The 16,603-nt window shown below is 46.1% G+C and overlaps 1 protein-coding gene across 1 annotated transcript; it reads left to right on the top strand.

Moving 5' to 3' along the window:
* The first annotated feature begins 377 nt into the window (after window positions 1-377).
* LOC142557688 (regucalcin-like) lies at window positions 378-16,449 on the top strand. The gene is made up of 5 exons (XM_075669710.1): window positions 378-794; window positions 8,494-8,682; window positions 9,835-10,053; window positions 13,794-13,940; window positions 16,153-16,449. The coding sequence occupies exons 1-5, from the start codon at window positions 641-643 to the stop codon at window positions 16,356-16,358; spliced, it is 915 nt and encodes a 304-aa protein (XP_075525825.1). The 5' UTR covers window positions 378-640; the 3' UTR covers window positions 16,359-16,449.
* The last annotated feature ends 154 nt before the right edge of the window (window positions 16,450-16,603 follow it).

Raw genomic sequence — 16,603 nt, 5'->3', positions numbered from 1 at the left:
ATCAATGCACATACAATTTAAATCGAGAAGGCGGACAAAAGTTGGTTTTCTTTTTCTTTCTTTTTCCCCCCAGAGACAGACAAGTAGGACGTTTCTCACGTTTACTTTCGACTTCGATAACAAAGCAGCCAAGACGTGATCAAAGCATCCTATGACATTCCCCTGCATATCACGTTGACGCTTCATGCGTGGACGTGTAGACACGTCGGCATAGACCGTCGAAACCATTTCCTAGCTCGCGTCGCATGCATAACGAGGTTTTTGCAATTGCTTTTTTTTATTATGGCTACTTGAGGACGTTCTCCAGACGAAACCGTTCCTGCGCTGATAAGCGAGTATCGACGTGAAGATAAAAGCGATACACCGAAAGCAGCGTCGCTGCGTGCCTCGAGCCGTACAGCGCTCCTGTTAACGCTTGGTCCATTTATCGCGACGGCCGGCCTTCCTGCCACTGTTCTCGTACTTCAGTTTGGCGCTCACCTCTACTCCTCGCATTCGGAACGGCTGTAGTGGGCACGTGTACAACAGCTGGCGGCTGTCGCATAGCTAATCCTGACCCGACAGGTTGTGCACTTAAAAGACCTTGAAATCCGCCGGCTCCAAATCGCTTATAGTTGCGCTTGGCCGTCGAAGAGTGAAGATGTCTGTGTCGGCGGCCTCCATCCGACGCTCCAACCTGGGCGAGGGACCACACTGGGACTCTGCATCCAAGACGCTCCTCTACGTTGACGCCCCCGTGGGAGACCTGTGCCGGCTGGACGTCAACACGCGGGACACGTCGGGCATCCACTTTGGTACGTCCCTCAAGAGCGGTGATCGTATACGCACATTGCCCCTGCGGTGTCACTCAGAGCGTGCGTGCGTGCGTGCGTGCTTGTTTCGCAATGCCAGAATATTTATGACGTAAAAAGACGTGCAGACTAAGACAGTTTTGCCCAGCTTGAAACACGTACGGCATCACCGTCCTGCGTAATAAGCAGCGAACATTTGTATCAAAGTTCATTCGCTGCCGGGCTTCGCGACTGCCATTTCAAGACGGACGTTCTCTCTGTTCTCGCATAAACGCATGACCGGAATACACAAGCCGCTGTTCAAGGTTATCCACCGGTTTACTGGAGGAATATTTTGGACACCGAGAGAGAGGAGCGCTGGAAGAGAAGACTGGGAGGCATAACAGGACATGTAAAGGAACTGGTACTCCATTTTGTCTCTTGAATATATACAGGGTGTTCTTTTTAAACCATACAGACTTTTTTTTTAAAGAGTTAGTGCAGTGAACACGAAGTTCTTGCAGACGAGTTCCTAGGCGAAGTGAGCATACTTAGCTACTGATATGATCTTCAGAAGGCTAATTCAGGAAACTCAATAGTTACCTTCTTTATTAGTGCCTTCGGACGTACGGTTGTCTAAATGCTATAAATTTGGAAGCAGTGACATCTTAATATACATTTTCTTTTAAAACTTGGAAATCGCACTTAATTCGAGATATTCAGAATCGAATTCCAAAGCGCAATCAAGGCAACATCGACATCCAGCGCGTCCCGATACGCGTCAGACGGAAACACCCCATAGAGAAGAGCGGGGCTAAGTTTGAACGGAAGCATGTCGCGGCAAATCTTGACCTGGCGCCGAGGAGGCTATATAATTCCTTGCCCGGCATACAGCCGGTTGCCAGGCAAAGCGTTCCATATCAGCAGTAGCTGCCGCGACTGGCCTATAATAATGGCCGATAAGGCACTAATAAAAAGTTTTGTTCGTCTTCTGAAGCCCACGTTAATAGCGGCAAAGAATATCCATCCCGGCTAGGAACTCATCTGCTAAACAACACGTTAACTCCGCTTATAGCCATTTTATAAAAAATCTGTATGGCTTTAAAAAGAAAAAGCACCCTGTATGTACATAAGTAGAAAGAAAGATAAACAATTCATTCGTTTAAATGGAAGCTCGAGAACAGATCGGCGCATGCGCGAACAACAACGTTCGACTGAGGTTTGACCTTCGCGTCACGTGTTCCATGAGTGCGTTTGGAGAGAGACAGAAGAAAGTGGAAAGGCAGGGAGGTTAACCAGATGGGAAGATCCAGTTTGCTGCCCTACACAGGGGAGAGAGTTCTAGCCAAGTATAGGAATTATAGTAGTGCGTAAAAGGGAGAGTTAGGCGCCAGTTATCCGCGAAACAACTTTCTGGTACTGTCTTCGTTCACCGCAACAGTAGCTCAGAAAAAGCACCGTTCAGCGCTCACTATGACTGCCTGTCATATATAATTTATACTTCACGAACACCTGAACAGCAATCGCCTCAAATTAGCTCGGGGCTAATTAAGTTTGATTTCCCTATTCGAATGCATTTAAAACGCAGAAATTATTTTATAACAGTACCGGTGCGCATATATTGAATGGAATTTGTGATTTGTTGGAATGGAGTTTTGATTTACGCCCTGGCCGATTTTCGGCAATATGTTTAAAGAAGTTAAGGAAATCACAGTTTCGCCATCAGGGACATGCAATGAATGCGGTAGCAACATCTTAGAATATTACACGTAGTGTAAGGCTTGTAGCTGTAGTAGCAGTACGGGTTGCAGTTAACGTAAGCTGAGTACACACGCATGTTGTGGCGTATGTAAACACATGAACAGTAAAAACTCGATGACCTCGAACACTATTGGTTAGAACTACAGGGTCTTCTCGGAGTTGTCGATCGCCTTGCGTTGGCCTCACGTTTCCGTACTGCGGCATGCTCAGCCTACACGAAACTTTAGAGGGTATGTAAGCGCTTTCTGAGCTCATTACGCTTTGTCGAAGTGTTGCGAGCAGCGTACACGGTGCTTGTACTAGAAACGGGGCTAGGTATGTATTCCAAGTAGTCCAAATATTTAAATTGAATTCTGGGGTTATTTGTGCCAAAACCACGACGTGATTGTGAAGCACGCCGTAGCGGGGGATTCCCGATTAGTTTTGGCCACCATGGAATCTTTAACGTGGTTCCCAATGCATGGGACACGGGTGTTTTTACACTTCGTCCCCATCGAAATGCGGCCACCACGACCGGGACTTGATCCCGCTACCGGGTGCGTGGCAGTGTAACACCGCAGCCGCTAAGCTACCGCGGCGGGTGCTGTCCCTTGGCATTACGAATTTTCTGATGCCCTCGTCAGTTTCCGTTTATGCGTGTTAATTACAAAGAAATAGTTTTTTTTTGGCGACCCTGTGGTCCGTATAACATTGCTCACGGGTGTACAGCATTCCATATACCATGTGGCATATATATAAAACATATAGATATATGCGGAGCCTTATGGCAACGCCGACGGAGAAAATTCGCATCGAGTGCCCTGTAAGTGCTATTACAATAAGATAGAAGAACGAAGTTTGCAAATACAGTAAAACCTCGATATTACGAACTTCGATATAACGAAGTACTTAACTTTTCATAACCTCTTGTCCATAGAGCGCCATGTAGTTAGAAACTAATCATAACAAAGTGTGTTTGTATGCAATTTCAATATAAAGAAATTTCGCTTCCGCAGCAGAGGAATGCCCAGACAATAAATGGAACTTCCACGGACGCACATTGTCAAATGATTGAATTACAAACGGCTGCTTGCAAAAGCACCTCGCAAATCGCGCGCGGCGCGAGATGAGCGACCGCCGAAGTGTAGCCGCATCATGTTCCGTATAAAGTCCAAGCGCGATAAGACCCTTCGCGCCCCGCCCACTTGGTGCTTTAGGCGCGAGTGAAAGCGTGCGAGGATGAGAAAGAAAGACGGTCGCTTCACGCACGAGTGCCGCCTCGTCGTTGGAGCTAAGGGAAAGAGGGGGAGGGGAGCGAGCTCGCGGTAACGCACTCAAGCGCGCGCGAGGAGGGGGGCGAAGGGGGGTGGAGGGCGGATAAGTTGGCGGGCATCGAACTTTCTGGCACGCGTCTCGGCCGTGGCCGCACATGGCTGTAAGCGCGGCTGAGCGCATACGCAGCCGCGCACCCTGCTTTAGAGGTAATCTGCCGCGTGTGCCAAGAGTGGGCGTGCCGAGAGGGCGTGGCATCATGTAAGCTGTCTACCTGCGTATTTAGTTTTTAAGATTGCGTAATCTCGAGTTTCGGTGACCCGTTGGAGCGAGAGGCAGACGAGGCATTCGCTCCCCCTGCCGGCGTTTTTCATGATTGCATCGTACCAGTGCGGGTGACGCTATCAACCGCGGGGGCGGACGGCACGCGAAAGCGTGGCTGGCTTCGGTTAATTCGCACTCCCTATGTCAAGATATTGTCGACGTGGCATGAAACCGTATCATTTGTCGCCGACTCCCAAATTCATCAAAATGAATTATTAACGCGATAGCGTTAAGGAGCTCGTGTCGCAGAAAAGCCGGTGTCGTCGGCGTCGGTGTCGGCGTCCGCGGCGTTGGCCGTGAGCGATAAATCACGGCAGGCACTTCATAAATAAAAAGTAACTTCCAAGATGGGCTGGGTGGGAATCGAACCAGGGTCTCCGGAGTGTGAGACGGAGACGTTACCCCTGAGCCACGAGTTCGATGCTTCGAAGCGGTACAAAAGCGCCTCTAGTGAACGCGGTGTTGCCTTAGAAACTAGCTGTTTCTAAGGCTCAGGCGTGCGTCGCTTGGTCAGGCGCACATTTCGTTGTCGCGCCGAACGCTGCGTTGCTCGACGCTCACCGCGTCCGATGCGGGGCGCGTAGTCGCTGCGCCGTAGCCCATTGTCTTACACCCCTTGGGGGGTGACGGGAACGCTGTCGCGTTCCACTCTTGAAGGCGAAGCTTAAGCGTCCTCCAATTTTTTTGTCATTCAATTTTGCATTTTTCGATTGCTCGATAATTCGGAAAATTGTACGGCCCCTTTCTGTCTAAGAAAAAATCGATCGGTGACTGTACTAATTTGCATAAAATGTCGAATTTCGATATAACGAAGCATACTGCCGATTCTGCCTACTTCGTTATATCGAGGTTTGACTGTATACATAACTCTGCACCAATGACAGATATCACGGTTCTGTAAATTGCATCTGTTAGGCTAGCTCAAGCGGACAAATGATTGAAATAGCGATTATATGGACACTTCAGGCGAACTTTCTCCGTTGGCTTCGCCGTTTGTGGAGTAGTCCGTATGGGGTTATAAGGTGTGCTAAATCGTATGGATTATTCAACGAGCCAGATGGATGCTATATTATTGAAGTGCCAATGCTCTGACCAGATGTTAAGGTCTTGATTGATTTATTCATCAGAATGTTAGCGATTGCAGTGTGAAAAGAATTCTCACAAAGCATTTTATTTACAGCGTATGCCTTTTCTCTTAAATCATTCAAAGGGATACTGACATGATGATTTCGACTATTCATTTCTTGTTTTAAATGACCTTCCTAGACCCCTAAACTTTAGAAAAAATAGCTCCAGGCCTCAGATCACCGTAAATAATTTATCACAGCTTTTCTGCAGCCAGTCTTGCCAAAATAAGCATGGCAGATACAATTATAAAACTTGCGATGTTCGGTCGTTAGACTTCTGACGACCGAACACCGTCTTATTATCGTACCTTGCACCGTGTTTTTCTTGGATAACGTTAGACGGGACACCCAGTATTAGCAAGGCATTTCCGACTTGCCATTATACACTGACGAACCCAAGGAATACGAAGGAGATTATCTCGGAGAAGAAAACTCAGATATGGACAAGCCTATCACCAGAGAGGAAGTCACCGCGGCAAGAATGAGAGCCAATCACGAAAAACACAGCGGCAGGAGCAGATCGAATTACAAACTCTCTCATAAGGAACCTAAGCGATGAGGCAGTAGATCAGCTGAAGGCCTACCTCAACAAGCTTTGGAAAGAAGGAAAGATACTAGGCGAGTGGAAACATGCTGTAGTAGTCATGATTCCCAAACCAGGCAAGAAGCTGCAGATCGAGAATCTCAGACCAATCTCCCTCACTTCTTGCCTGGGAAAACTATACGAGAGGGTCGTCACGAAACGCATCCAGCAACACCTAGAAAACAAGAGGCTCTACCCAGACATCATGTTCGGCTTCAGGGCGAACCTCTCGACGCAGGACGTGCTTCTGCAACTTAAAGAGGTCCTGGAGACAATTCCCAAGAATGGGGAAAACGTAGTCATGGCACTTGATATAAAAGGTACTTTTGACAACGTCAGCCACGCCGCTATAATGGAGGGGCTAAATAACACCAACTGTGGGAGAAGAATTCATGACTATGTCAAAGACTTCCTGACCAACAGAACGGTCTCAGTGGGACTAGGGGAGTTGAGCAGTGATGTCTTCACCACCCCAAGCAAAGGCACACCCCAAGGCTCGGTCATCTCGCCCATACTCTTTAATGTGGCGATGATCGGCCTAGCAGAAAGACTCAGCAGAACCCAGGGCATCCAGCACGCGATGTACGCAGACGACATCACGGTCTGGGTGAACCATGGATCCCTGGGAGAGAAACAGGAGAAGCTACAACAAGTAGCAAACTGCGTAGAAAGATACGTGAAGGAAAGAGGACTAGCCTGCTCTACAGAGAAGTCTGAGCTACTGAGGGTAGGAAGACACCCCACTGATGCACCACTCGAGGTGAAACTGGAGGGGCAATACATCCCGGAGAGGAACATGATAAGAGTCCTGGGAATGTGGCTACAAGCAAGCAGGAAATGCAGCCACACACTCAGCCTGCTCAGCAAGTCGGCTAAACAGGTAGGCAGAATGACAACCAGTCTCCCACCGAAGGCATGGGATGAAAGAAGACGACACGCTAAAACTCGTCAGAAGCCTCATAGTCAGCAAGGTAATCTACTCGCTGCCATACCACCCCATGATCAAGAGCGAAACGGAACAAGCAGAGACAATCCTGCGGAAGACCTACAAGAGGGCACTTCACCTACCAAGAAACACACCGAACGACAAGCTGCTACAGCTAGGGATTAGCAACACCTTCGCCGAACTGGCAGAAGCGCAGCTTGGAACACAGTTTCACCGACTCAGAGACACGGCTACGGGAAGAGCGCTCTTGACAAGGTTAGGTCGCGACCCAAGGACGCATCACGATCGATCTGCCGATGTACCCGACGAGATCCGTAAGACCCTGCAGGTCAATACCATTCCGAAAAACATGGATCCAAATCTCCACGCGGCCAGAAGGCAGGCGCGGGCAGATTATGTGGAAAGGCATTTAGCCAAGCTAGAAAACACGGTTTTCACGGATGCAACACTGTATCCATGGAATAGACACACAAATTACATTAAGGCAGCTTCGGTAGTGGTTGACAACGCAGGCAAGCTAATCACCTGCGCAACTACACGTAGCGCCAGGACAGTGGAAGCGGAGGAAGTCGCTGTTGCGCTGGCAGCGGCTGAGGGCTATCGAAAAGACAAATCAATGGTAATTTTAACGGATTCAAAAGAGACATGCAGGAACTACACAAAGGGTAGAATCTACAGGGCTGCCTTAGCTATCCTCCGCAAGGCAAAACACCTCAGACACACCGCAACCCACAAACTAATCTGGATTCCGGCACACACGGGGATAGAAGGAAATGAAAGGGCGGACAGCTTGGCTCGCGAGATCACGTACCGAGTCGAGCGGCCACACGCCCTGGGACAGCACTTCACCGTGGAGATTGGCTATTCAGAGTTACTGAACTACCACAGAGGCAAGAGAATTAGATACTCCCCGCCACACAAAGCCTTAACACAGCAAGAAGCAGCTAGTTGGCGGAGGCTGCGAACGGGAACCTTCTCTAACTTACATATACTAAGCAAGATGTATCCTACACAATTTAGGAACACTTGCCCGTGGTGCGGGGCAACCCCCACGCTTTACCATATAACCTGGGAGTGTAAACGTAACTACACATTCCACCAACACAAAACCCCGAGTGCGGAGCAGTGGGAGACCCGGCTCACCAGCTGCGAGCTCGCCGCCCAAAGGGCAATGGTGCAGCACGCAAGCGAGGCAGCGCGGCTCAGTGGCGCCCTGGACTAGGGGCCCAACCCTGCTAAGAAGGTCAAGCGTCTGCAGCGATGAAGACGAATACCGAACGCTAAACCCTTAATGGACCAAATAGTTCTCTCTCCCTCTCTCTATACTTTACCCACTAAATTTAACTGAGAGCTTTAGAGGGCGAAAATCTTGAAAGCTGTGTCCTAAATTATTTGCTCATATTTCCTCCCGCCTTCCAATCCCCTGTTTGCTACCTGGACTGCCGTATTTTGCAGATACTAAGTAAATATACACTTTAAAGCACTCTTGAAAGTATAAATGACTGCAGCTGGCATTCTTCTATTGGCGGCGTGTCACGGGTGCTATCTGCGGCCGTAGCAGCCCCATTCCTATAAGGTCTGAATACAAGGTCGCTTGTATAACGGGAATATTTGTGCTCGCTAATAAGCGCTCTGTAGTCAAACTTTTCACAACACGTTCATAGCTTTGCTGCGAACATTTGCGACGCGAAAGCCATTTAACTGGTTTGTGTCTCTTTTGGTGTTTCTCAGACGGACTAGTCACCATCGCTATTCCATACAAGTCCAATCCGAATTTGAACGTCATCACGCTGAACAGAGAAATCCGCAAGTTTGACTGGACCACATCTCAGTCCGAAGTGCTCACAGAGGTGGACAGCGACAAGCCGACAAACAAATTCAATGACGGAAAGTGTGACGTCACCGGTCGGCTCTGGGCAGGTATGGTTTCTTGCGTACCGAATTCTCCTCTCAATCGACGCACACATTGAAGCACCTTCTGACGTGTTTTCGGCTTGCACTGACATCACAGATCTAATACATCTCGCGGCAGCAAACCACGATGTTGGTGATAATGATCTCTAATGACATTTCCTTCGAAACAGGGAGGCGACAGTCACATAGCCTGCTTGGCTAATCAATATTTAATACATCTCTGGCAGTCTAGCATATTGCAGATTTCTACATTATTTCTCTGTATTACAACCTATATCTCTATATTGTAGAGTACCTATGCTTGTAAACAACCCCGCTCCGTCTCATCCCTGCTTTTTTCCATCAATACTCTAAATGTATCTTGCTTACGTCGACTGTTGATCAGTTCCTTTCAGTTGTAAACGCTAACGCATGTGGAAGGTATATACGTAGATGTACATGCAATGCCTAATGACCGGTTCATGAGATTCTCTTATTTCATTGAATTAGAGTTCTGAGGTTTTACGAGCCAAAGCCACAATTTGATTATGAGGCACGCCGTAGTGGTGGACTCCGGATTAATTTTGGCTACTAGGGGATCTTTAACATGCGCCCAATGCACCTTACACGGGCATTTTTGCGTTTCGCCTCCATCGACATGCGGCCGCCACAGCCGGAATTGGATCCTGCGGCCTCGTGCTTAGCAGCGCAACACCGTAGCCGCGAACGCACCGCGGCGGGTCTCTTATTTCATTTTCTAGAAATATTTTATTCATCACCAGTGCAGGCCCTTATCGGGCCCATCCATGAGGAAGATATAAATTTATAAATTACAATGTAAACGTATACACTACTACATCACAAATCTGACGCCTGGCTGTGTCCGCGGAAATAGATTTACTTTGTTTATTCGAGAACTTGAGACGTCAGCCTGCCCATTACTGGAGTTCTTTTGTGTATATAGCACTACCCTTTGATAGCCTGGCCTATTTAGTGCATGGTAAACTTCAGTCGTGTTTGCATACATCCGTCATGCGCGAAGGCACACTGATCTCTATATCACCCTATTTCAAGCTAACGATGCGTTGTGCTGCTTTGATCACTATTTCTTTGAAGTATAGTATATTAGTTTTCCCACAGAGTATTTGCTTGCTTTCCTGTTGTGTTTTCCTCATCAAGGCACCACCGGTGAGCACAAGGACGAACACATGATCGATAAGGAGAACGGCTCGCTCTTCAGCATCGACCCGGCCACGCTGAATGTGACCAGCCACGTGACCAAGGTGAACATTTCCAACGGCATGACTTGGTCACCGGACAATCGAAGCATGTTCTACGTCGACTCGTTCACACGTAGCGTGTACTCGTTCAGCTTCGATGCCACCAGTGGGCAGCTGTGTGAGTACTTTCTGGTGCATCATCATTATTGCCTAATTGCCAAATGGTTACATCTTTTATTTTTCGAGACAAGCTTTTGTGCGACCTGTCCTATATAGCCACATTTGAAAGATGGAGGTGCATTTATTGCAGCAACTATACTGATGCGCGTAAGCCACGAAGCCACATGCTGAAGGTGGCGCAATAGATGAGGACAAAACCTAACAAAATAAACAGGAAACAGCAACAGCATGATTACCTGAGGCTGATCATACAGAGGTGATGTTTCCTTAACAAAGCCTCCCTCAAGTACTGTCGATGAAACCATGAGAACGCCCGTATATCGTTGCACATTTTTGGGACATAGATCTTGAAGATCGAGGTAGAACGCAGGGCTTCTAATCTGAAGGTCTTAAGTTCGAGTCCTCGTCCAGTCCGCTACATTTTTCTGGCTTGGAGTGGTGCCTGACACCGTTAAAAAAGAGAAAGAAAATGTCGAGAGCCAGTGGGGGCTATACTAGTACAGATGCAACCACATTAGGAAGGCCTACTAAGCTTGAAAAAAAGGCACTCCATCGCCAGAACAGTAATTGGTCTCCCTAGTGCATCATTCGGCCACTACCTCCCTCAATCAGCTAGTATAATACAGCACTAATTGATAGTAGATCGCTGAGAAAGGCCTTCATAAATAAGGATCTAAGCAGAGAGGATGCTGTTGCATGGCGACAACTGCAGACGGGTACTTTCCCGAATCTAAACCTTCTCAATAAAATTTTCCCTGCACAGTATGAGGCTAAGTGCCCATGGTGCGGAGAGAAACCAGATCTATACCACATATCATGGGCCTGTCAAAATATTGAGTCCCCAACTATCTGTAAAATTAAAAGGCCGAGTGCGGAACAGTGGGAGAGTATGCTTTCCAGCGTAAGCTTGAACGGCCAAAAGCGCCTAGTAGAGCGAGCTCGCGGGTTGGCCATACTCAGAGGAGCCTTGGACTAGGGCACCAACCCTGTGATTGCAGACAGAAGAATCCACCAGAAGATGGGAGAGGCCGTCTGAAGCCGCGACGATCTCTTTTCTAGAGCCCAATAAATGTTTTCCGATCCGATTCATAAATATAGGCTGGTGATGATGACGATGATGATCTCGCAGCTGGTGCTATAGTCTCAGCATTTCTGCTAACTAGACTTTTAAAACAGTTGCACCTTTTAGGGTGTATATTTGTCCCACAACGATAATCTTCATTGGCCTCGCTTGCATTTACTTTCTTGAAAACGCTGCACTCGCTACTTTCCTGTCGAGAATGCCATGACATGCTGATAACGCGCATGCTGTTCGTGACTTGGGAGTACCAGGCTCGCAGCGTTAAAGAAAGGATATGCGGGCAAGACAGATGACGATTATTGTTGTGCTACAAGAGAAGCCACAAAGGGTGTAATTTTCTATAAAAGAATATATATATATATATATATATATATATATATATATATATATATATATATATATATATATATATATATATATATATATCATTAGTACGTGGCTTTAATCCCGTAATTTAAACACGTTTTATGGTGCCAAAACGTTTTTGATGTCAATTAACGAAAATTAATTAGATGAACATACTCAAGGAATCGCGCAAGTAATGCCCACTACTTCAAATACACCACTCGATGAGGTGTAATCAATGTGCCACAGCTTCTAACCATGTGTTCGCTATAACGAAAAAAGAAACCATATACCTGGTACCTATACCGATTGTTTTAACGAACACTCTCAATTTTTTGTTTCAAATTGCCTGTGGCAGATAGCACAGTTCTAGTCCATGAGCCGGTTTACTTGAAGAGGCGGACATTACACAGAAAATTTAACTGCGTAATCTACTAATTAACAAAATCCACTAATTATTTTTAAATTAATTATCTCATGGTACATATTGCAATTTACAAATTCTAGCCGGGAAGTTCGCAAGGCAGACGCAACTGAAGCGATTTCTTAGGATGACACCAGTTTCGATATATTAATTCCCGAACTTTGCGAAGAAATGCATGGCGTTCCAGTTACTTTTGTGATTGAATGCATAAAACCATATTTTGTTATGAAAGTAAGTGGAGCCACAGTGCATTTTTACCGTAAGTTTGATGGCGCATATCTCGTAAATGGTGTCATTCAATTATTTTCAAGTCGATATGCCTTGCAGTCTCACTCGCTAGAACTTGCAAATTGCAATATGCACCATAAGGTGACTAGTTAAATACTTAATCAGTGATTTTTTTGTTAATTAGTCGATTAGGCATCTCACTTTTTTGTGAAAGTAATGTCCACTTCTTCGAGTAGACCAGCTAATGGACTAGAATCGTGCTGTCTGCCACAGGCAATTTTTTTTTTAATTTTGAAAGCGTTCACTGAAACACCCTCTACATTGTCACGCGTTTATTTCATGTTTTGATCCTGCATGCGCTATTGCAGTACCGCTTTGTTATCGCTTTTCCAGCTGTTTCTCATGCAACAGTAAGCTAGGAGATAACACTGGCGTCTTGAACTCTCTCGCCCTTTCTACAATAGCTGGACCTGTCATATCAGATTGCATGATGCATGCATGCTCCGGTACGATTGAAGCACTTTCTAGAAAATACTTGGTCGCCAGTGTTGCGTCGAGAAAGTTCGCCGGCAGATGTATAAATACCGAAACGCCCAATGAACTGTTACCTTTTATCGTCGAACTTCGCATCGCTGTGGGGCTTCTGCCTGTGCACCGTCACCACTACGTGGCAGTATGGGTATCACTGGAAGTGGGCGAATATAAACTTTTTTCGAATATTAGTCGAATAAGTATCAAATCGAATATTGAATACTCAACTGCAGACGCACATACTTGAAGCAGGAATATTTGTTTTGGTATAAACAGGTACCGTGCGTGTACTGACCAGTGAAAAAACAGCTACCTATAAGGGGAATTTGGGTCAGTTTCAAACACAAGATTACGAATAGCTTCTCAACATTTCTGGAGACTGATTACGGAAAGCAGTTACGGAAAAAGAAAAGAAGAAGCTGCTGAAGAACTTGTGTGCTGTAAACACATGTAATAGAGCCTTTAAAAATTAAAGTATGGGGTTATACGTGCCAAAACCACGTTCTGATTATGAGGCACGCCGTAGTGGAGGACTCCGGAAATTTTGACCACCTGGGGTTCTTTAACGTGCACCTAAATCTAAGTACACGGGTGTTTTCGCATTTCGCCCCCATCGAAATGCGGCCGCCATGGCCGGGATTCGATCCCGCGACCTCGTGCTCAGCATCCCAACACCATAGCCACTCAGCAACCACGGCGGGTATGTAATAGAGCCTGTTGCAAGGAAAACATCACTGGCTGTAGCGTAAAAGATAAAACTGCTTCATGACTACACACCCAAAGACACTAAATGATAGACTAGAAGTAAAAATCGCAGGGTATCATGCAGGCTTCTATCGCAAAACCAAAATCAAAGCTTTCATTACCCATTTTGTTTCTGCGTTGCTTGCAAAACTTTTGCCGTTTCACATCTGATAATTTCCGATACTTTGTTTAGCCGACGGAGAACAGTAAGCAGGCTTTAGCAGTTAGTTTTGGAGAAATATTTGGTTAGTTTGATATTCAAAAATACTGAATATTTGTTTTAATATGAAGTTAGTCTGTAATATTCTATACTTATTCAAAGCTTCGAATGTTTTTTTACCCCTAGTTTTCATATTATCTTTGCTTTTATCTCTTACGTATGCAGCAAACAGGCAGGTCTTGGTGGACTTCAACGCAAAGGAAGAGTACAAAGACTGTGGATACCCCGACGGAATGACTGTCGACACTAACGGCAAGTTGTGGCTTGCCTGTTTCGCTGCGGGGAGAGTCATCAACATCGATCCCGAAACAGGTGAGTGAGTACAGGGGCTGGACACAAAGCACATGCGCCTCATGATAAAAAGCAATAGCTCTGTCTATCACCAACCTAAATGTATGCAGCGTGATCCTGGACGACAGTCCCTGTCCATCTTCTTTAATATCCCTTCTACGATCGCTCAATTCGATCGGCACACCTTAGCCAGATGCACACAAATGGATTCTACGATGCCATAAAGAACAAATCTTCTATCTGTAGATACTCAGCTCTACACGCAACCTCGCTCGCCACCATGAGGCCCGTGATAAGAAACGGGGTCAAGAGAGCTGCACCGCAAGAATGTGCATTGGAACAATACATAAAAATGGGATAAGAGATAGGGGCGTGCAAAAATAGTACACCACAGATACTGCGTAGCTAAGTCGCAAGTAATGCTTCAGCTTAGTGGAGCCAAACTTGGAGATCAGCTGTCACTACATATTGGTATAGGCATCTTTGGGGAAGGTTTTCGTCTTACATAACGAACTTTGAACTCGTTTTGCTTAGAGACTGGTGGAGATGACAATGAAGATCCTAAAGTAAGTGGCGCATAGCCACTCTGGCCAAGAATCGAATGGCGCAGACAAAATGCATTGCTTTAATAGAAGCTTAGTGTAGTGGCATCCATCAGGCATTCCATATGGCATCAAGTTGGAATCTAACGAGCTCGCTTGTCCGTGTGACATCACTTTTTACCCATTGCACGTAGAATGGGAAAAGGCATGTGAAAACGCGAAGCCGCTGCGATCCGTAACGGTGGTGAAGATGTTTAAGACCAAATAGTAGTTAAATTACACAGTTTATGTAGTGAGCGAGAATAAGAGAATTCGAGAGTCTCAATTTTCTATTATTTTTTTTTGCCTGTCGCAACCATAGGACGCAACAGAGAGAAGCCAGAGAAAACTTAACGGAAATCATTTGTTGTATTTACGAGAAATGCACAAATACCTAGGAAGCATGCAGCTAGCTAGTAGACGTCTACCTTCCAGCTTGATCTAGCTAAGGCCACAGCTAGTAGCCGTCTTTGGAAGCTGTACTGTAGACCTAGACCTCTACAAGCCAGCTTGTAGCTCAGCTAATGCTCTTTCCACTTGCAGCTAGCTAGTAGCCTCCTTGGCAAGCACTGCTGTAGCTGCGGTGCAGACATTCAATGTCCAGGCTTCTTTCATTTTCGAAGGTGCTATAGTTAGCTCTGCTTACCATGTTTACGATAGGTTGAATTCACGGTAAAAAACCCCAGGAGGTCCAAATTTCCTACTACGGCGTGCCTCATAATCAGATCGTGGTTTGACACAAAATACCACATAATTAACTTTTTTCACGTCCAAAGCCACGCTACACTTCCCGCATGTTTTGAGTTTTAACTCTAAAAGGTATTGTATTAATTAATAACATTTCTGTATTATTAAACAAGCAATTGAGGCTCCATAGCATAATTACTGAGTTGACAGCTATCTGTTCTTGGTATAAAAACGAGACAAACATTTTGAGGTATACTCCTAAAAAATACTAATCTCTTGTTAGCACAAACAATGACAAGCAAGCTTATCATTATTGTTTTGATGTCAAATTCACATTGGATATTGTAAACTGACAAATAGCACAAATAAAACTTCCTTTCCTGATACTGACAGTAAGTTCACTGCCAATAAATGCAAGCATAGCTCAATTTCACGTATGCCAGAAAACACAGTAAGAGTTATATGTAATCAAGTTTATAAAATACATCACATAATTGCCTTTGAGGCACAGATGACGCTCAAGCAGCAGTGTTGTCAGCCAGTCGGCCACTGTTTTGAGTGTGAAAGCATATTAGCTCTCATTGGGTCGTTCCTAGCTGCCTCTGAAATTCAAAAAACATTGATCTGCTGATGTAGGTAGTACAAACGACTATTTAAGTTAGAACAACAAGATAATAACACAATGGACGTGAACTTAGGAGCAGGCAACTGGCGAACCGTTGTATGCTACCTCATGGCATCAAGACTGCCAAATTCGAGGCCCTATGTAATTAGCGAGAAGGGGAGCTGACGAGTTCGTTTTTTTGTTTACAAGTAAGAGCGACAACAAGCCAGCGAAAACCCTATCGACTGCAGTTGTGCGGTACATGCACGTTTTACAAATTCGCTGCTCTTCCTCATTCCGTTCCCTCGTGACCGTGCTTATACTTTCGGTTTCCTCTGACCGCCACCATGTTCGTCCACAGGAAAGCTGCTCCGGAGCGTTCTGCTTCCGGTGTCAAAGACCACGTCGTGCTGCTTTGGTGGCGATAACTACGACGAGCTGTACGTCACCTCTGCCTGGAAGGGACTGACGCCGGACCAGCTCCGCGCCGAACCCCTGGCGGGATCAGTCTTCAAGGTCACCTGTCTGGGAGCCAAGGGTTTCGAGGCGCACGCCTTCAATCGCTAAGCCAGCATGCGCACAAGATTTGAAATCCGAAAGAAATATTCTTAGGATAAGGGCTGAGTGATCAGCTCAAATAAACGCTTTCTTGCCATACTTCACGTCTTGGTAAGCGAGAGAGAGCAAATTAAAGAAAAAAGAAAGTTGTTGAAGATAAAGGTGGTTATATGTGCCATCAAAGACAAACAAATCAAGTATACCCTCACAAGTATACTCACAGTCGCACCGTCATGGGGGCGGATTGCGGAATA

This window comes from Dermacentor variabilis, chromosome 9 (assembly GCF_050947875.1).
Source record: "Dermacentor variabilis isolate Ectoservices chromosome 9, ASM5094787v1, whole genome shotgun sequence".
Classification (NCBI taxonomy): Eukaryota; Metazoa; Arthropoda; class Arachnida; order Ixodida; family Ixodidae; genus Dermacentor; species Dermacentor variabilis.
The sequence above is the reverse complement of the archived record's forward strand: the minus strand, read 5'-3'. Positions and strand labels throughout refer to the sequence as shown.

Excerpts from the sequence above, each read along its gene's own strand:
- LOC142557688 (XM_075669710.1), top strand. The coding sequence starts at position 641 with ATGTCTGTGTCGGCGGCCTCCATCCGACGCTCCAACCTGGGCGAGGGA. Across the intron at positions 795-8,493 it reads CACGTCGGGCATCCACTTTG|ACGGACTAGTCACCATCGCT; the intron begins GTACGTCCCTCA and ends GGTGTTTCTCAG. Across the intron at positions 13,941-16,152 it reads CAACATCGATCCCGAAACAG|GAAAGCTGCTCCGGAGCGTT; the intron begins GTGAGTGAGTAC and ends GTTCGTCCACAG.